This window comes from Ostrea edulis, chromosome 1 (genome assembly GCF_947568905.1).
Source record: "Ostrea edulis chromosome 1, xbOstEdul1.1, whole genome shotgun sequence".
In the NCBI taxonomy this organism is placed as follows: domain Eukaryota; kingdom Metazoa; phylum Mollusca; class Bivalvia; order Ostreida; family Ostreidae; genus Ostrea; species Ostrea edulis.
The window spans coordinates 77361092-77383306 of NC_079164.1; the positions used below are offsets into that span (position 1 = coordinate 77361092).

At 36.1% G+C, this 22215-nt stretch overlaps 1 protein-coding gene and 1 long non-coding RNA gene across 7 annotated transcripts in view; one reads left to right on the plus strand and one right to left on the minus strand.

Moving 5' to 3' along the window:
- Window positions 1-22215, plus strand: part of LOC125680555 (dynein axonemal heavy chain 5-like) — an 81476-nt gene that overhangs the window by 30874 nt on the left and 28387 nt on the right. For 3 of the 6 annotated variants that reach the window (XM_056160944.1, XM_056160947.1, XM_056160950.1), the window contains exons 2-20: window positions 10116-10250; window positions 10652-10736; window positions 12299-12358; window positions 13982-14145; window positions 15478-15685; window positions 15914-16254; window positions 16357-16470; window positions 16555-16662; window positions 17260-17569; window positions 17705-17841; window positions 18256-18484; window positions 18818-18996; window positions 19121-19327; window positions 19459-19776; window positions 20283-20421; window positions 20574-20834; window positions 20948-21366; window positions 21489-21690; window positions 21893-22128. In XM_056160944.1, coding sequence (XP_056016919.1) covers window positions 10116-10250; window positions 10652-10736; window positions 12299-12358; window positions 13982-14145; window positions 15478-15685; window positions 15914-16254; window positions 16357-16470; window positions 16555-16662; window positions 17260-17569; window positions 17705-17841; window positions 18256-18484; window positions 18818-18996; window positions 19121-19327; window positions 19459-19776; window positions 20283-20421; window positions 20574-20834; window positions 20948-21366; window positions 21489-21690; window positions 21893-22128 — 3852 coding nt within the window. Of the gene's footprint in view, window positions 1-5914; window positions 6376-10115; window positions 10251-10651; window positions 10737-12298; window positions 12359-13981; window positions 14146-15477; window positions 15686-15913; window positions 16255-16356; window positions 16471-16554; window positions 16663-17259; window positions 17570-17704; window positions 17842-18255; window positions 18485-18817; window positions 18997-19120; window positions 19328-19458; window positions 19777-20282; window positions 20422-20573; window positions 20835-20947; window positions 21367-21488; window positions 21691-21892; window positions 22129-22215 lie in introns of those variants that run through there. The other 3 variants (XM_056160952.1, XM_056160958.1, XM_056160956.1) reach the window with 3 other exon arrangements.
- Window positions 9799-11042, minus strand: LOC130053752 (uncharacterized). Its single transcript, XR_008802109.1, has 2 exons — window positions 10906-11042; window positions 9799-10774 (listed from the first exon to the last, which is right to left on the minus strand). It is a non-coding gene; the product is annotated as an uncharacterized LOC130053752 (long non-coding RNA).

Here is a 22215-nt window from a genome sequence, read left to right on the forward strand (position 1 = left end):
AGATTGGTTCCGACACTTTCGGGTTTAAGTTTTTAGTATTTCTTGTATCTGTCCATCGTTGGTTACCCACGGGTGCTTCTAATCGATTCTCTCCATCTACATCATTTTGAGGGAGTGTGTGTGGACTCAAAACCGTGGTTTGCGACGATGGTAACTGTCTATCTTTGTATAATTTCCAAATCATATCAAAGCTAAGAATGAATGTGTTAGGTATATGAGGGATATGATTTTTTAAAAACAATTATTTACAAATTCAACCCCACATTTCCATTATTTTCGTATGCCATATAGCCCAATACTATCAATAACCTATACATTTTTACATGCACATTAAACAGAGATTATTAGTATCTAATTAGTATTCAGAAATGACATTATCCTATATAGTGTGCTTCTGTTTGTTTGCCATCAGCCTTGGGACAGTTTGATGATAAAATGTGAATTGTCCTGTGCACATCATATCATGTAACTGCAGAGCATCACAGATTGTGGAGTTGTTATGATCTTTTGAAATCAGCTGCCTCCACTAATTATGTTTAAATTTCTGCTTCTTCAACCATTGCACAAAACTACCCATGTCTGCACTCTGAAGAGCCGGATCAACATTTATTGTAATTTGAAGCAATTTGTGTTGTCCCAGGTAGAATTGGCCATTTCCATGTTGTGCACGGATATGATGTTCTTCCATTTCCTTGGTGGCTTCTCCTGTGAATTTATTATTTATGTCATTGTCATTCAGAGAAGGTGACCGAGACAGACGAATCATCATTACCCTCGACCACCTGATAAATAGTTATTGGAAAACAGTAAGAAATCAGTTGTAAATTCCCCAGAGACTGTACAAATGCCGCAAAGGTATCATGAACGGCCCATAGTCTATCATTGCCTGGAACATAATGCGCTTTTTCACGACATGGTCTATCATGCTTTGGGTGTGCTTGGTACATAAATTGGCTATTTTGATTTTGTGACTCTCTTGAATGTGCTTTTTCACAAGAGTGACATGCTATAGAGTACGTACTTTTGATGGCTGTATCTGTCACGCTGAAGATTTTATGGTTCTGTCAAACTTTGCACTCTAACAGTAACTGTTGAGGAACTATGGTGAAATGTGAAGACTCTGTTTACCTGTGGTATTGAATGAATTTGTCTACTGGAGCACTGATTAATTGCAAAGGAAATAAGTTTTTAAAAAAATCATGGCATCGTGGAAACAGATGATAAATCTCCATAGGGAGAGAATAGCCCGTCTCTCTGCTGTTGGGTCCAGGGGCAAATATCGAATTGCTCAGCAGTTGGTAAGATGCAGTCATTGCAAGTCTGGAATATTCTAAGTACATGTTCAAGATTAAGTAAAAATAACCAACTTTTCATGTGATAATAATGGAAAAGTATGATACATATGAAAAAAAAATGGAGGAGGGGCAAACATAATTATTTTTGTGTACATTTGAGTAATTGCAATGCAGGTCGAGCTGGCTAAAAGTTTTGTACAGTTATATAATTTCTGGAAATTACTCTTTAATTCTTAGAAAATTCTGTAATTGACACTTAATTACATTCAGATATAGAAAATTTTCTATCTGTATTCCCTATATTGATGCTATGAATTGAGGATTGTGTCCGCTGTATTCAGGGGAAATAACTTGTGCCGCATTTTGATTGATTGATTGAATATTGTTTAACGTCCCTCTTGAGAATATTTCACTCACGTGGAGACGTCACCACTGCCGGTGAAGGGCTGCAAAATTTTGGTCATGCCACACCAGGTGCTGTGACACGGGATCTCGGTTTTTGCGGTCTCATCCGAAGGACCGCCCCATTTAGTTGCCTTTTACGACAGGCAAGGGGTGCTGAGAACCTTTTCTAACCTGGATCCCCACAAGATTGCATTTTGAAAAATGTATCTCTATACATGTATACTTCAGATGTAACTAAAGTAAATTGGTCTATAATTTGATGTTATTTTTGTTAGTTAATTTTGACTAAAGGATCCCCCCCCAGTTTTGTAAATTCTAAGAATCAAAATAATTCCAGAATCTTAATACACAGAATCTGATATATATGATTTCATACGCTCTAATCTCGGTGTGTGTGTGTGTGTGTATATTTACTAGGGTTGAGTCTCTCCATTGGGCCTGTAATACGCAATTTCCGAGTTGCCCAATAGTTCTCTCCCTTTGTGGAACTCTTATGCACAGTGAGACGCAAACATATTATTGCCAACATTCGATGGGTACAAATGCTTATCGCTGCCTTGATATATTGTCTAATTAGGCCGATTATCAGACATCATGCAACCACCCAAACTGCAGGGACACACAATATTAGTAAATTTATTAGTATTTAATAATAAAATAGTTCAAACAAAAATCGATAATCACCATTTCACTTGTGCAGAAGAGGAAATAAAAGATAATTTCATTTAATTTCATGGCCTAATTCAATCAAATATTATTCTTGATATGGTCAGTTTAATGTATACCAGCGGCTGATATAAACAAAATTGACACTTTCATTACTGTTATCCGTATTATCGCAATTCACCTTTGAATTAGAATGCTTTACCTGATATAGTATTGCGTTGTGTGACGACACAATTGAATGAGACGATCGAACAGTTTGAATGACATGTTCGATGTAATACAACAAGAGTTTTCATTGGCCGATTACAGCCCGCCCATTTTCTTGGGCTGATTCAGGTGACCGGTGATCATGCAGATAAGATGGACGGACTAGAAAATTATTACCTGGAGAACTGTAGCTCTCTGAAAAAATATTGTGACGGAACAGAGCTACAGATCCAGCTCTTATAAAAACCTTCGATTTACGGGGCACCAAAAGCTGCGCACGGTTGAGGCCTGATATCGCGTTATCGGTGTATTCTTGTGTTGCTGTCTCATAAATTCAATATAAAAAAATCTTATTAATAACATATTTTCCTACTATACTTGTGTCCAAACATACCTTCAAATATTCATTAAAGCCACACATGACCCGAAAACTCGCAGCTTCAAATGATTTTGTTTGTTGACGTAACCATGTTAGGTAGCCGGTCAATTCGAACTCTGTTACTATTGGTATCTATTCATAAAATTGGTTGCAAGTAATGTATTCGCTCTTCATTTATTATCAACACGAATAATTAATAGAAATTAAAAAATAATAGTTTTTGTATAGGTAAAATAAGCTCTTGGTTAATGAAAATGCTACATAAGCCCATTATGGCCCTTAACACTCGTGTGGCAGAGATGGAGACCGGCCCTGACTAATGAAAGCAGTGAGTTTAGCTATTTGAATAATTATCATTTAATGGAACTGGGATGATATATTATTTAAAATATTTAGCTAAAATATTTGTGGGGGTATTAGTTCACATCTAGACGCTATTGTGCCAGTATGGAAATGAAACGGGATTCGAATTGACTGGCTACCTAACATGGCTACGTCTACGAACGAAATCATCAAAAGCTGTGGGTTTTTGGGTTGTATGGGGCTTTAATAAATATTTGAAGGTATGTTTGGACACAAGTATAGTAGGAAAATATGTTAGGAATATTTTGATATTAAATTTATGAGACAACAACACGAGAATACAACTTTTTCTCTTTCTTCCTTTGAAGTTTGTTTCCATTTGGCCTTCATGTTTTGTAATGCTGACTACTCCCATATAAGGGAATTTGGGCGGACTTATACATATGGACCAATGAGAGTTTCTGTTGCATTTCGCAATTGTATTACAAACAGATTCAATTGTGTCGTCACACAACGCAATACTATATCGGTCAAAGCGTTCTAATTCAAAGGTGAATTGCGATAACATAGCTAGTCCATAGTATGTGTATACATCTTGTACCCACCCAAGCATTCATCAGAACACTGAACGTACCTCTATCACAGAAGAGCTGATATCTTGGAAGTTGCGTATTATTTGGGGGGGGAGATCAGTCAGTGAGAATTTGTCCACAAGCATATTTTATTCTCCTCCTCGTCCCCTTCCTATGAACTTTTCTACAAGCTATTCTACAACTCTAAGTAAGATCAAATTGCCTATTAAGGATTAACTTTAATTTTGAGTATTGAGAATTTTTTTAAACTTCAATAATTCAGGAAAAAATAAATGAATTTTGACATCGTGTATTCTTACTGTCGTAACTGCCATATATCATCATATGTACATACTAAATGGTAACTGCAATGTTTATCAATGTTATAAAATCCGAAAGAACTATTCAAATCAAATTTATTTTGAAAATGAAGGAAAATTAAGAAAGAAAATTGTAGATAACTTTACCACTGAGAATGGAGTTGTCAATTTCAGGCTAGCTACACACACCTTTTCTCATACAGTCAGTTTCAGGCTAGCTACACACACCTTTTCTCATACAGTCAGTTTCAGGCTAGTACACACACCTTTTCTCATACAGTCAGTTTCAGGGTAGCTACACACACCTTTTCTCATACAGTCAGTTTCAGGCTAGCTACACACACCTTTTCTCATACAGTCAGTTTCAGGCTAGCTACACACACCTTTTCTCATACAGTTTCAGGCTAGCTACACACACCTTTTCTCATACAGTTTCATTCATGTTTTTGAATAATTATATTATTATCTTCAAATTGTAATGATTGCCATTTCCTCATAAATTTGTTGCAGTTTTAAAGAATGTGTGTATGAGTACAGATAAATATAGTATGTCTATTTAATTGCTAAAAACTCTTACAGAAATGAAAGTGGAGTGTGAATTTAAGAAATGAACTTCATTAAGTACAGGAGGGTAGGAACAACAAAGCTTCATGCTGGCATACTTTTCATAAACTGCACATGCCAGCGTGAATCATTGCAATTCATACCCGCATGTAATTTATTTCTTAAATATCTGTACTAAAATGATATATGTACTTAATGTGGCGTCGGTGGCCTAGTGGTTAAGGCTGTCAGACTCTCAACCGAAAGGTCGTGGGGTCGAGTCCTGGCCATGGCAGGACCGATGTTGTGTCCTTGGGAAAGGCACTTCACACGAATTTCCTCACTCCACCCAAGTGTAAAAGGGGTACCTGGCTATAGACAGTAAAAGATATTGTTAGAATGTTAGTTCTTTAGCACCTGCAATGACAGCTTGCACTGTATGCTTCCCAGGAAGCTGAGAAAGTTCTAGATTGATATAAGGTCTGCTGGGGTAATAATGTATTGTAAAGCGCTTTGAGCAGCATGCGCTGGGAAAGTGCTATATATAAAAACCAATCATTTTTATTATTATTAAAATGATATGTAAAAAATTGCATTGTAAAAAGAATTCCATCTGTAAGTATATTCAAATCGCTAGTGCTTTCTGGATTTTAACATCCATCCTCAGGTGAATATTACATGATATGGACTGAGGATGCCGCAAATTAATTGAGTACCAATATTATTTATATTTAATTATTTAAATATTTAATTGACAGGGAGTGATACTTTATCTATTTATAGTTATAAGTATAATTCATGAGCATGCATTTCATGTACTTTAAATGTATATGTTTACGTATTACCAGCATGTAGTGTATGTACACCTTAATAATTTACCTATGAATAAGCTATTAAGAGGATTAATATTACATTAAACATTAATCGGGCATTAATGAGAGAAAATTAGGTCTTTAATTGACCGATGCTGGATTAATAAATAATGTTGATACTTCAGTGTATCTCACAGAGTGGTTGAACTAGAACATTAATACTATTATAATCCAATAGTTCTCCAGATTTGGCCTCGGTTACTTTTTTCCATCTTGAACAATGCAGTTGATTAAACCCCTTAAACAATATTTGTACTTGAAGAGAAGTTGTATACCAGTAGACAATGGCTTGTGAAGAACTACTCGGGATATGTACCGGTAGATAAAACTGATCTGTCCATGCAAGTTAGAGAAATTGACATTTAAATTTGGAACAGTATGCCGGCTTTGTATTTGGGCACTGACTATTCATATTTTGTTTGATCGTTTTACTCTCTTATAGTTCTTATCTGTGACATGATTGGTTAATTTTCTCAATGTACGGCACATGGAAACCGTTCAGTTATGTACTGTTTGTATATGCTTGTTATGTAGAGAGAAATGAATCCTGTCCAATATTTAATGTGGCTTTATGTTAGCTTTGGTCACCAGATTTGACAATTCACCACTACGGGCGATTATAATATTTACAAAACACCAAAACTTGTCTGCCTGTTAATGTCAGTTCAGTCACAGTGATATTGGATTTTATTTATGGATTTTCACCTGCGGTATGGATTTGTTTTAATTAGTATATATCCAGAGGAATTATAATACAAAAAAATCAAAATGGCAGCGACTTCAACGGTGAAAGCCAATAGGGAACTTCAAATGGTGAGTTTTGACAATTAGAATTGATATTGTACAAATGTATGTGCAAGCTATGTATCAGGGCTCAATGTTCATAAAATTCTGTTAATTGGTATAAAAAGGGGAAAGTATGAGAACATGTTCTCTTCCAGAAGTATAGTTACTGTTGAATCAATGTTTGGCATTATTAACTGAGAAATAAAAGTTTTGGAATAATACTGGATAATGATTTATATGAAAGTTTGATTATGTTTATTTAATAAATGAATGTTGAAACCTTCAAACGGTGACTCATCATAGGGTATTCTACATGCAGTTACAATTCACACAATTCAAAAGCTAAATGAACACTAAATGTATGTTTTTACAGAATTGTTTGTGATATTGGCTGTGTAATTATGTAGATTTTGATAAAGGGATGGGATCCAGAGGACTGTGGGAATGGCTCTGTTTATCTATCAGATAATGTCTCCATTTACACTGGGATTCATGCATGATTTCATGTTCTCCCTATTACAGTATTGGACTAAATTTAATTTGCTGTTGTTTATAAATAGTTTGGGAAGGCATCTGTCAAAAGAGATCTACTGATTTATTAAAGTCCTGACCTAATCAGAGATTTAATCGAGGAAAACAGCTTTGTTACATAACTTGAAGAATTGCATTTAAAACATGTGTGTCTACAATAGATGCATTCTTGAAAAACAATGTTGAACTTATTGATTAAATTTCATTACAGTGATTCAGAAAAAGAACCCATGATAGTGGCTCTGAGAATAAAATCTCTGTCAACTGTTTAGCATCAAAATAATCTTGGTTGCCATGCACAGATATGTATAATTTTTTCCCAAGTAGGAGGATGGATGGTTACCACCCCAGACAATTTCTTTCAGGGGATCCAACTGAAATTACAAAGGTTCTAAGAATTGGTTGCATTTTTTAGCAATCTCTTGGGGAGAGGGGAGGGTATGTGTGTGGCTTAGACTACTCTCACCTTATCAGAAATTACAGGCATTGTATGTAGCATTTTTGAGGGTTAGAGGAGAGAGAGGGAATAAAAATTGTGATTTCGTAGTCCTTGTCCCTTTTGGCCCTTATTAGGCTTGGGTCGCTTGGGCCAAGACCTCTTAAAACGGAGCAATTTAAAAACAAATGAGCCCAACTTGGGATGAGGTATACAAGCCCAAATTGGGAACCATACATCATAGAAGTTCAGACAAGTTGTCAGCATGGCATCATTCTAAAAGAATTAATCAGAGAGCACAATTTGAGAGATGGTCATTCTAGGGGTGGGAGGGATGGAGTCACCAAGTAAGGTCTTAGTAAGGTAGTTGCATGGTGTATCATTGGAAAGGTTGTAAAGAGGGGATGTGGTGAAGCGTGGTGTACCAAGTGCAGAACTTCAAGTATTGACATCGTGATGCTTCAGGTCCTAGTTGTGCACCTGAGAAACATAAGCACCACTTCTTGGTTTAGTTTCAAATTGTTATGTACATGACTAATTGCACCTCTCATGTCATGAATCAACACTAATATTCATTTTAACTAGATGATGCTGTAAAAGAATAGGTGTTTCAAATTGTAGAACAAATATTAATCAATTGTCATGTTTCCATTTCCCAGTTTCATTGTAATATAGAGAGTGGATCATCATAATTTGCTTCATAGAATATTTGCACTCATTGCTTTTGATGTGTGCAAATGGATGACAATATTATAGATGTCTTGCATTCTTTTTAAATATTAAATGTTACAATGCCAACTTTTGCATCAACTATTTGAAATGCCCCATGTATACTTGAATTTATGAAACTGCAAGGACATACCATTTTCAGATTATATAGCAAGCTTTAGTACTTGATATTGTGAAATGACTTGTATATGTCAAACCGCGAGAATATAAATTCGCGAGTGCTCTGTTGATCATGCAAGAGTCTTTACATGTATTTTAGCAATATAAAAATAAAAGCGAATAATTTTGAATTGCGAGTGATGCTTCTCGCGAAATTACAAGATAAAATAAATTCCTCGCTTATGTTTAGGAATTTACAGTAATGTTAATCTGATCATAGAACTATGGTCCAATGTTTGGGCTTTATTTTGAGGACAGCACCACTGCTTGACAAGGCAGCAGTATTGACTTTTCTTCTGAATATATCTGTAAACATTCTAATACACAAATCCCTGGCATCTTTTAAAGCTTATTCACCTTAATTCCATAGACACTGCCCTCCATTGTGCCACCTTTCTGACCAGGTGAAAGAAAGCACCCTTCCATTTAATTATACTCTGTACATTTGTAAGTGACAAAACAGTGGGTAGATTTTTGTATAATTTGTTATTGATTGTCCTTGTAAAACTGTCAGTCAACATTGAAATGTACAACAAATTCTGTACAGAAAAAGCAGAAAAGCTGGCTTACATAGAAACCTACAATCAATGTCAGATCAGCAGGTATTTTATTGGCCAGATCATGGACTTATCAGGTTATCACCAAGAAATCTTAACTGTTAGATAAACTTTAATAAATTATCATGACATCAACATTTTTCAAGGACCAGGTTTAAGTAAATACGGTGAAAGTCTAGAACAGTTTCATCTCAGTGTTAAATGAGATTAGTCACTGAATGGATCGAGGAGAGCACCTAAATAAATGGATGAACAAATTTTCAAGAGTTTGTTTTAGGTAGGTTGGCAAGTAAACCCCAACTGGTTTGTTCATGGAATTGGTTATTTCAAGTACTGTTTCCTTGAACGATTTTTTTTTCTTGGTTTGATATTGATTGTCTGTTTGGTCGTCTGTTAGCAGGATTATCTCCCAATACATATCAAAGACAAACATACTTTGGGACACAATTAAAAAGGGACTTTTTTAGGGGTGGCCTGTCATTACCCGATGGGGTTTCTCAACCTTGTTCGAGGTTGTGGTCTGTAAATGACTCTTGATTTACAAGGTACTAAATTCTGTTAAGTTTCCACTTTGTATGGAAATGTCAGTGTGTTTTCTTGCAAGTTATTCTATTTGCAAGCTTAAAAAGAAACTCAAGGTCATGTGGAATTTCAATAAGGCTTGTAAAGGTATTCAGGATCTGACAAAAATGTATTGAATTCTATTTTAGTTTAAGTTCACATTATGTAGCAGGCAAAAACTTCAAAGAACAGAGCCCAAATTACTTTCAAGTCAATACTTGTTCAATTTACACTGCCACTGCTTGTAAAAATACAATAGTGCATTGTTATACATGTTAAGAAGAAATAAACGTACAGGTATCATATTTTTGTGTCGATGAACACTGAGTGTGTGGTGAATGCTGGTCAGAACCAGTACATTTCAGTCATATATTATAGTACATGTAGATCTATCTACTTCTGTTAATAGCTAATTGGACATTAGCAATAAAATCTGTTTGACACAATGGTTGGAAAAGAACTTGGCAATAGTGGTTGCAACAGATAAGATAAGTTTATTCCAATTTTGGGCCCAGAGGGCATAACAGCAAGACAGCTTATAAAGAAGGAAATTTAAAAAAAAAAGTTTACAACATTATAACTACAGATTACATGAACTGCAAACTACATGTGGATGTAGCATGTGGGGGAAACAAGTACATACATATGAATTGCAAATCAGGTGAACATTTCATACATGTAATGGCCTGATGAAATCACTTTCTAATAGGATTCATGTTAGTAACAGTGATAAATATCCAATGAGAAGTCACTAAGAAGAATGATCTCTGAACATTTCTTTCTTTTTTCTCCAGCAAAAGCTGAAGGAGGAGAGGGAGGCCAAGCGAGCGCATCTAGATGAACGTCACTTCTACATCCTCCAGACGGTGGCCGACAGCCTGGGTCTGGAGCTCACAGAGGTGGAGGATGCCATATTGGAGGGAAACCAGGTAAGTCATCTCTGGAGTCAGGGGTTCTACAAAAATTGTAAGTTAGACCTAAATATTTTTGTTGCACACCAGGCGGGAAGTTATTGAAATAATGGTGAGGAGAGATGATAGCATCATAGTGTTGATCAATCTGATTGTAATCAGATCTTTATCTTTTCTTAGTAGTAGGAGCAAATGAGTATATCTCATTGTAATTAGATTGTAGTAGGGTCTAGTTTTTATGTAGATGGTAATAAGAGCAAGAAAGATATAATTTTATCAGACTTAACTTGAAGGAACAGTCTAAATAACATATATGCTGAAGTAAATGACATTTTGTTTGATTCATGTGCAAGTCCATCTTTGTCACTGATCATAGCAATCTGGTTCTTTCAATCTAATCTCTCCCTCTCTGGTTGTAGATTGAAATGATGGACCAATTTCTGAGTCCCAACAGTGTCAGCCAACTGTTATTCTACTACCAGGAACCAGAACATGTGGAACCAGGTATGGTGCTGCCATGGTGATAATAGTCTGCAGTGTGGCTAGTCAAAGTGTAGAGAACAATTGTATCAGAAAATATCTAGGAATGAAACGATCTTTTAATGGAATGATTGTTTGATAGTTCTATCAATTGTGCAATGTATTTAGATGCTAGATATTGACTGTGAATTACCTGTAAATCGTACTGCGATATCAAATGCTGATATTGGTAATGGTGGATGATAGCTAGCTAGTGCACAATTTTGTCAGTAAATGTTCTGTAAGGTGCTTTGACTCTGCACTATTTGTTGTATTGTCTCCGAATTCTAGTCATTATTTTTCTATTCCTTCCAGTGCACGCAGGCATTTACATTCCACTATCAAACCGAAGAAAAGAATCAAATATATGTATGATCATTCAGAAATTTGGGTGAATTTGTTTCCCTTGAAAAAGGAACACACTGGTTGGAATGACTATTCACTACTCAAATGTTTGAAAACTTACTGAGTTACTAATCATAGACGTGACCGGCAATTTTCTTCACATTAATTTTTGTTCAAACACTGTATGAAATCTAGGGTGGTAGCTATGTGCTTGGATCAGTCCAACATGATGGGGAGTCGTCGCTTCAAATGACGCACCAATAAGAATTATACAGTACATGTAGACCATTAGTTCCAATCTATTCTACAATAAAAATTTAAAATTTGCACAAAACCATTGATTTATGTATTTTTGTGAGTTGTTTGGTATGGTTTGCCAGTGGTCAACACTTATAAAACAACATGAGTTTTTCATTATATTTGCTGTGAAAACGGAATGAAAATACTGAAGTTGTCACCAAATATGAGTCATGTCCTTGTTGAATGTATTATTAATTTATAAAACATTATACTGAACGAAATTACAAAAAATATAAATGAAAGGCAGATATTTCATATGAATGGCGATTGGATGTATAACTTTCAAATAGTATGATCTAAACCATACCTTGCTACTCAGGTTTAGATGCTCATGATATTTCACCACATTTGGCAATATAAGTACCACAATTCCTTTATTTTGATAAGATATTTTTCCACCACTAGAACTGAAGTTTACATGTAATGGTTTCTAACTGCTTTAAACAATGACTTTCCGCACTGTTGGATTTAAACAAACATATATAGGCCTGCCATAGATGCCATACAGTATCCATTGTGGAATTTGAAAATCTTAAATCTTAAATTTCTTTTCATACTTAATATTTTAAAAATGTTTGGAGTGAAAACAGAGTGCGCACAGGTGATGGTTCTAAGTTCAGGGATTGGACAGGGCAAAAAATAGATATTCAAAATACATATATTCATGGAACAATTACCCTCATTGCTTTCATAAAGAAACTTGTGTGTTACTAATGTAATTGTTCTAAATATTTAAATTTTATTTTAGCAACTGGAGTACAATGTGATTTAAATTGAATTTTGAATTATTGTTAGGTCCAGTTGGCATGGAGATAAGACTCTGGGGTTTGTGTTGAGGGGTGTTTATGTAGGAGTTGACTGTATTTAGTTATAACCAAACATTTGTCCTTCTGGCATTTCAGTGGCTGTTGGATTTCATATTCCACAAACTGCTGAGTCAAGGAAAAAAGACCAGAATATTTGTATGGTTCAAAGTCATCTACTTCAGGCTCTGATATGGACTTTCTAATTAGTCACCATATATCATTTTGAAATTCCAATTTCTATAGCCATGATTGGCAATTTGTCAATATTTGGCATTTCACTGTACACAAAGCCATTAGGTGTAAAAGTAATGGGTATATTTAGATATAGGGGAATAAAAGGCATGAGGCCATGCTTAAAAATTTATTGCTTGCTGTGATGTGACTGATTCATTCATAATCTAACCCCTCCCTATTTCAATGTCCAGTGTTTTGTGCTTTTAACTGAATTGTTCAACTTTCAAAAGAGTCATATCGTCAGTGACAATCAATGTATTGAACTTTGATATGTAGTATACTTAATTGTTTGGATTATATAAAAAAAATGGCTTCAATGTGTAATTTTGAGTTTGACCAAAAATGAAATTACCCACCTCCCTTCTTACTACTAAAATGATGAGTCACTTTACAAGAAAAAAGGATGGCCTTAGTTCGTGTGTTAGAATTTGGAAGCACAAGGGGTTCAATGTCCATATCAGAACCTCTCCTATGTACCTGTATAGTCAGAACATAGAGATGTTCTCAAATATTATCTCTCAATTTTTTTTTAATGTAGAAATTATTCACTACAGCTTAGTTTGAAGCTTTCACCCTTAGACAATGAGTCAGATATTCTCATATAAAACCATTGGAATGTATGCTGCAATCTGTAAAAGTGAAATAAAAGAGAATGCCACAAGCTTCATCTCAAAGCTGCACACCTAACTTTTGCATTCAGTTTATTTCAAATTATTCTTTTCTTCACGTATTGATTTTAACTGAAACTCTCTTGTTCTAAATCCCCCCTTCGTCAGCTGTAACCTTAATTACACTTTAACCCCTTTCTCACTTGTTCATGCAGGCAATTTAACCAGAGAATTTTAAGTATTGTTTTGTTTTGATTTTTAGAATGAATTCTTCTTTTTACCATTTTTTTTTTGTTAATATTTTATTTTCATGTTATATACTTTAGCTAGGAAATGTGTTTGTTGTATTTTAATCTTATGGTTAAGTTTGAATTTCAAAATAGAATTTTTATGCCACATAGCAAATTTCATAAACATTTTATTGGTACAAATTGTGTTTTTGTGAATTGTACAAGATTACTAGGATGTCAACCAAGAGCACAATACTGTAAGAGTTTTCACAGAAAAATCACATTGGTCAGTATTGCATATATAAAATGATAAACGAAAACAGGGTGATTGAGTAGAATACATGTGCTTTCATTTCATCTTCAGATATTTTAAAAAGTCATTTTACACTTATATTAGTTTTTAACTCAAGTACACGATTTATTATGCCTATGTAATCCTTCTGTTAAAGAACATTATGAAAACACATAGTGTAGTATTTAACTTACTAAACTGAATTGAGATAGGTTTTAGTGATTATGCATGATTAATGTAGAATTGGACAATGTAGTTATTCATAGACTCATAATTTCATGTAAGCAGTCTGAAATAAAAATGAAATCAGATACTTAAATTATATTATTTTTGTACTTTGGAATAAGAGAAAAAACTGTATTAGTACATGTGGTTGTTATAACAGTTTCTAAACAGTGTACCCTGCTTTTGACAGTGGACCATTTGAGAGTGGGCCCCCCACAACCCAAAGTTTCCAAAACATCCAAACCAAAAGTGTTTGTCACCAATGGCCGTGACACTCCATTACGAGGAGTGGCCCTTGTGTTTACCAAAGTGGCTGATGCAGACGTCACTATAACGGAAGCCAACATCATGAAGGTAGTAATTTTCGAAGAACTGCTATAATCACATGACTATATAGTCCAATGAAATCTAGTTGGAATGAGACAACTTAGTTGACTCCCGATCATTAAAACATACAAAGGTTGACTTTTAAACATATCTTTGCACAATTCTAAGCTACTTTCTGTAATTGTGACTTTGAAAAATTCCTTTCATTAAAGTTGTATGGTCCGAATTTCTACAAAGGTTTTCCACTGTGTAAAAACGCTGTTAAATCATTGGACGTACATATTTATGAAGCTGTACGACATGTTATACATTATTTCACCTGTTTTTACCAGAATTATTTGAATTGAAATCGGTGTTTACAAACAACCGTCACTCTGCCGTTTCAAGTAACAGTCGCGTGTTCAGACTTTCAGATCATCAGTGATCGTATCTGTGTAAAGCTGTGTATTTTGTTACAACAGTACCGTGCTATAAGTTTAAGAGAAATAAAAATATAAAATACCTCTTAGTAATTTGTTTTAAGCTCTTTCAGCCTTAAAGTTAGACAGATGTGTCGGAGTTACACACATTATGTTGAGATTCCCCTGACACATGTGGGGGCTATTTTTAGACGCATAACAGACAATGTAATTTATGTGTACCCGCTATATTTAATTTTTAAGTAATCTTTTCACTGTTTTCTTTTACATGCATTTGTTTTCAAGCAATTAAGGGAAAGTTAATAACTTTAAAAACTAACAGATCTGCTTTAAAGTCATTCTTTACTTGAACATTGGATCATACAGCTTTAAATTTCCTTATTTTTATACTGGCATGAAGTACTGTCCCTCTTTATGACAATTGTAATTTTACACTGCTGACAACTGTAATTTTACCTATCATTATGCCTTAATGAATATTTTATAACTCATATAGGGCAGTATTTGCTGTCATTTTGTCATGATTTGTATAATCATTTCTATATCACAAATATTGAATCTGGATAAACACCTAGACAAAGTGATACTGTATGTAAAAATTTGTTGCCTAACATCTGATCATCATTCATGATTGAGATAGAGGTATCGTAAATGAATATAGGAAATGTAGCAATAACATCCGCATTTCTGTAAAACTCTATCCTTGTAAAATCTCATAAAAAGACCACCTGTCATTTGGAAATTTTTAAAATTATCTCCCTTGATTGGCCAATTTATGTGGGTTTGACTTCTGGTACTTCTTAAAATCACTGCTGGATACTTTGTTACAAAGGCAAAAGGTAGAACAGGGGGAGCTAAATGATTTAGCTATTGATATTTTGGATTGTTTGACTGAAACACGTATATCACATTACATATACTGGGTGATTTGTGATGACAGGAAGTGACCTTCACACGTTTGGACACCAGTGGCAATGGGAAGAATGGAAGCGGCCTTCTGCATGCTGTGGAGACGCTTCTATCTTCCATCTTTATCCCCGCCCTGAAGAACCTTGATAAAGGATGGGGAGCCTTAGGGACTCCCTCTGGTGAACAAGTCAAGCAGGATTTCCTGAACACACTGGACTCATTTGTCTCAGTTCTAGTGGGTGAGTACTTGTAAAATAGTTCAGGTAAATTTGTAAATTCTTATCACTTCATATCTTTAAATCAAGTAAATTACACATTGCTTGATGAAATAAAACAAATAGAATGGGAAATATTTATGTCCAAACTACATGTAGCTTTTACTCTGCACATTCCTTAAAATGACAATGTACATCTTATAGACTGTGTGTAGGTTCCTCAGTGTATTACAGAAATGTTTTGTTTTTCAGGTGCACAAGAAAGTTTGGAGGAAAAGGTGACTCTCAAGCCCTGTGAAACCTATGACCTGTCTAAGATTCAGACCCCAGCAGACTACCAGGCAGTGGCTAACAGCTCAGAGGCACTGGAGGGGATAGAGAGCACCATGAATGTCTGGCTCAAACAGCTGGAACAGGTCCTGGCAGAAAGCGAACAGATGAGGAAGGAAGCAGACGACATTGGACCTCGTGCAGAGCTGGACCATTGGAAGAAACGCATGTCTCGCTTTAACTACCTCCTGGATCAGATCAAAGGTCCTGATGTCAAAGCTGTTCTGGGTGTTTTGCATGCATCACAGTCCAAGCTCATAAAGGTATATGAATTTTGGGAATATGTCAACACATCTACCATAGACACATTTGAAAAAAAATCAGAACAGGAAGTATCTTTATTTTGTGTGAATTTTGTGTTGCAGCAATGGCAAGAACATGATAGACGAATCACTGACCTAGCCAATGAGGCTCGTGACAACGTCAAATTCCTGTATACCCTGGAAAAATTCTGTGATCCTCTGTACAACAGTGACCCTGTATGTTCATCTCTGCACTTCAGCTTTTTCTGCTCTGTCCATTTTGTAGTATCTCTGTATTACAGATTTTGATTGGCATTACAGGTCGGCATGTTGGAAGGCATTCCTGGTCTGATCAATGCTATCAGAATGATCCACTCCATCTCAAGGTACTACAACACCTCCGAGAGGATGACCTCTTTGTTTGTCAAGGTAAGCAGCCCTATTCTTAATCTCTATATCGACATAAGCTATACCATATTACAAATCAGCACTCAAAGGTAGTGCCAAAATACTGGTTTGCTCTACCAACGAATTTAGATAAGATTTAATTGAAAACCAATTTAAAAACAATGAAAGGATCAAGGAGGTACTGGACATTGTCATAATTAAAGGCTGACTTCCTTTTAAAACATGGATGAAAATATGATAATCAGCAATATTTGTCTATTCATGTAAAACATTATCGCCTAGCTGAGTAGCGCAGTAGGTTAGCACGTCGACTGCTGAACTGTAGATCGCGGGTTCGAGTCCAGCAGGGGTTTTAAATTTTTTTTCAGATTGCTTTCTACTAAAACTTCATATTTTGACTAAATAAAATAAATTTGGAAGTTTTCAATTTCAAAATATTGTTGTACATATCCTCCACTTTTCATCCATATCAAATTTCTCTAATGTGTATATGTATGTAGATGAATATGTGATATATTAATTTGATATAAAATGTGATAGTTGACTAAATATTAGAAATTAAAAAATTTTTCTCTGGTGTAGCATACCTCCTTAAATTGAATAAAATTTTGTTTGCAGATTACCAACCAAATGATCACGGCCTGTAAGTCCTACATCAGCTGTCAGAAGACCGAGACTGTCTGGACACAGCCCCAGGCAGAGGTCGTCCGCAAACTCAATGACTGCATCAAGCTGAATGAGGAGTACCAACGCTGTTTCCACAAAACTAAGGAAAAGCTCGAGAAGATGCCTAACGAGAGGCCATTCGAATTCTCCGAGATGTACATATTTGGAAAGTTTGACACCTTCACCAGGAGGCTGAAGAAAATTATCGAGATGTTTGAGACTATCTCCATGTACTCCCATCTGTCCGAGTCCAAAATTGAAGGTATATGTTGTTGTCATTTACTTTCTTGATACCGTTTATTGTACTGAATTTTGTTTGTATCAGCCATTGATATAAATAATCATCTACTTGTATTCAGGGTTGAGATATTGTAAATTATATCAAATTTTTTAACAGGAATTGAGCAGTCAGCAACAAGATTCAATGTCATTGTTACAAACATGAAGAAGAAACCGTATGATTTCCTGGATCAAAGAAAGACGGAATTTGAGGTGGACTTTGATGAATTCAAGAGAATGGTAGCAGAGCTTCATGTAAGTTAGTGAGAGGGTCTAGTGTGTATGCAGCAGAGCTTCATGTAAGTTAGTGAGAGGGTGTAGTGTATATGTAGCAGAGCTTCATGTAAGTTAGTGAGAGGGTCTAGTGTATATGTAGCAGAGCTTGATGTAAGTTAGTGAGAGGGTGTAGTGTATATGTAGCAGAGCTTCATGTAAGTTAGTGAGAGAGTCTAGTGTATATGTAGCAAGTCTAGTGTATATGTAGCAGAGTTTCATGTAAGTTAGTGAGAGAGTGTAGTGTATATGTAGCAAAGTTTCATGTAAGTTAGTGAGAGGGTGTAGTGTATATGTAGCAGAGCTTCATGTAAGTTAGTGAGAGAGTCGAGTGTTTTAACAATATCGTATTCTAATTACATCAGCTGTTACTGATCGGATATTTTCAAATTTCAGCAAAACATCCAGCTGTTTATGGATCAGAAGTTTGAGAGAATTGTCAGCACCACCAGAGCCCTGGTTCTGCTCCAGAGGTTTGAGAAATTGAATTTGCCAGGACTGGGTATCTATGACAAATATCAGAGAATCCTCAGCCATTATGGGAAGGATATTGAGAATGTTTCCAAACTGTACCAGAAAAACAAAAATGATCCACCTGTGGCCAGAGATCTACCTCCCATTGCTGGTAAGCCTAACTAAATTAGTTACTATAGATTCCTTATTTTATCAATATGGCGAAATGACTCGTATATGTCAAATCGTGTGCATGCCTGTTAATCAAGAGTACTTGCATGTATTGTAGCACCAGAAAATTAAAAGCAAATAATTTTATTTCGCGAGTGATGCCTCTCGCAAAATTATGTGATAATAAATTTCTCACATATATTTAGGAATCTACATTAATGATTATATGAGAACGTTGGTTAATAAGATGCCCATTTGTCCTTTTAACTATTTTAGGTGCTGTAAACAGATCATGTACAGAGTATTTGAAATTTTTTTGAATTTTATAAAACAGGCAAAATAGCATGGGCTAGACAGTTGTATCGTCGTATTCAGGATCCCATGGAGGTTTTCAAACAACAAGGTAAACTCCTTGAAATTCCTGAGGCGAAAAAAATTATCAAGAACTTCAACAAACTGGCCAAAGTCCTACTGGAGTTTGAGATGCTGTATCACAGGGGATGGCTTCGACAGGTACGTTACTCAGTGTTATAGTCTGTTGGTATGAAGATTAAAAAAATATAAATCTCAGTACAGCTGTGCTCGTAATTTCTTGGTGCTGATTTCTTGAATGAAATATTCTTGCAACTTTTTGTAGATTGAGGCTGCTAGATCTGGCCTGCAGGCATCACTCCTGATCAAACACCCAGAAACTGCCGAATTGTTTGTGAACTTTGACCCCCAGATTCTGACCATGGTGAGAGAGACTGAGTGCATGGCCAGACTGGGGCAAGAGATCCCACCTCTGGCAGTCACGATGAGGGCCAAGCAGACCGAGTACAAGGAAAATTATAATGCATTGCAGGTAATGTGTAGATGTTTGAAAATCTGAACCATGTTGTATGGTGAAGCGGAAAACTGACATTATTTTTAATATTTGTTGCCATAATCTGCAATCTACGTTTCAATATGAATAAACTTTGTTGTACGTTATAGATGCTACTGCAAGAGAACAAGCGGGTGAGAAGCAAGATTCCAACAGCCTTTGAAAGTTTGATGGGTCCCCACATCAGTAAAGTGGACAAAAGACTGGAATCTGGCCTTAACAAACTGTCGTGGACCTCGCTCAACATCCAAGACTACATACAGGAAGTGTACGGTGTGCTGGGTGAACTAGAACTGCTGATGGACCGTGCCCATGACCTGATGGAATTCCGTATTGATGCTGTCCTGAAAGAGATGGCCACCACTAAGTTGTGTCAGCTACCAGAGGATGAACCTTGGCTGTGTGATGCCTTCATAGAGAACACTCAGGTAGGAAGTGTGCCAGTACATTAGACTTCTAAGTTTGTCATTGTGAACAAGGGGAAGGAACTCTAACTGTATTGTGTGGATTATAAATGTAGACTTGTAAGTTTGTCATTGTGATCAAGGGGAAGGAACTCTAACTGTGTATTGTGTGGATTATAGATGTAGACTTGTAAGTTTGTCATTGTGAACAAGGGGAAGGAACTCTAACTGTGTATTGTATGGATTATATATTTAGACTTGTAAGTTTGTCCTTGTAATCAAGGGGAAGGAACTCTAACTGTGTATTGTGTGGATTATAGATGTAGACTTGTAAGTTTGTCCTTGTAATCAAGGGGAAGGAACTCTAACTGTGTATTGTATGGATTATATATTTAGACTTGTAAGTTTGTCCTTGTAATCATGGGGAAGGAACTCTAACTGTGTATTGTGTGGATTATAGATGTAGACTTGTAAGTTTGTCCTTGTAATCAAGGGGAAGGAACTCTAACTGTGTATCGTGTGGATTATAGATGCTGTGTGCCAAAGGAGCAGTTGCCCTGCAGACAAAGTCTTTGGTAGTAGAAGAAGCAGCCAATGAGTTGATCAACATGTTGTGTCCTGCTGATATGGAGGTGGATGAGGAAAAGATGGAGATTGAGGAGGATGAAGGCAAGATTTAGAATAAAAAAACAAACCAGTAACACTATGATAATACAGACCTATTTAAATCAGAAAGATAAATGTAACTTTTTGTGGTCCTTGCATCTTATTCTTGTGTAGAATTTGAATTGGCTTTTGAAATGATATGTGTACCTGAATAGATGAACAGCGGAGCCAGAGTGGTAGCCCCACTGAATCTCAGGGTGCTAGGACAAGTAGCAGGAAGTCGCGGCCAGTGTCCTCAAAAGCTAATCTTGTCGCCAAGAAGAAACGAGAAATGAGGGAGAACATTGAAGAAGCAGCCAATGAGCTGCTAGCTCACTTCAACCACAGGAACCAGGATGCTCTCCTAAAGGTCACCAAGAACACGCTCGAATCTCTACGTAAACGAATCACGTCCAGCTCGATGGTCCATTATCTGGGTAGGATGACAATCGTATTCAAATTTTGTATTTTTCTGAGTAGTAATAGATTTGATGGAATACACAGCTATTCTTATAGGTAAATGAAATGATTCATTTTATGATCTTTGTAGGAGATACTGGAAACTTTGGTGATTCTAAGAAAGACAGTGGCCCTTTCTTTAAGACTTTTGCTACCTTAGCCATCCCAAACATTGTCATGCAACCTGCCTTAGATGAAGTTCAACAAACTGTAAACAAAGCAGCCCAAATGATCATCTCAGTAAGCAAGGGTGTGGCTAAATGGAGTGAGGAAAGAAAACGTACCCAGAAGTCAGCAGCTGAGCGGGAGCATGCTGCAGCTGCAGAACGTAGACATAGTGTTGTCAGTGCTGCTTCTGATGCTGCAGGAGAGAAGAAGGAGGAGGAAGCCGAAATAAGGGTCTACACCATCACACAGCAGGCCAAAAACTACTTCAAAGCTGTGTCTGAAAACAAGGATGTCACCAAATTAGTGTCTCTTTTGTCCACCTCCATTAACTCTACAAAGAAGGTAAACAATGATAAACAATCGAATTATTTTGTAGAAATCTTCTGATGTGAATGCTGTTGTGTGTTATTTTGGCATGAACGGCAGGTATCCAATAGGTTTGATTGTACTTTACAATTCTACAGGAGGTTACCACTGCCTTGGACAGATTCTCTGGTTATCATCCAATCTGGGAGAAGGACAGAGAGGAGGATCTGGTGGAATTCAACAAAGAGGACCCCAAACTATCGGAATATGAAACCAAGATCAATCACTACGAGGAGCTGGAGGTGGAAATCAATGGACTTCCAGAGTTTTATGATGTCGGACCAATTGCCTTGTACACAGGTACGACAGAAGTAGCTTAGGTGCACCCAAACATTTTTCATAGGCAACGGTGAACAAGGAAGTTTAAGTTCAACCTGAAGTTTAATGGATGTTAAGATACAATATATCATTTTTCAGATCCTTAGTATATATCTTTAATTTGTCAGTTAGCAAAAGAATTTGGAAGTTAGTAATATTTCAATTTCTTTACATGATTTTTCAGAGAATCTCAAGCTTGGTTTGACCACAGAGACTAGAGCCTGGAAGCTTCACTATGGTAAAGCTTGTAACCAGAAATACAGTATGGAGATGGAAAGAATCTTTACCTTTATTGAGGACCTCACCAAGCGTTTGGCTCGTCCCCTCAAGGACCTAGATGACGTCAGGTTTGCCATGGCAGCCCTCAGAGAGATCAGAGATGATGAGATTAGGATAGACATGCTGATTGGTCCTATTGAGGTTAGTGGACTTAAACCTTTCTCAGAGAAGAAATTGGAAGATATGCTAATTGAAAAACAAAAATTCATGTTTTACCAAGTGATTCTG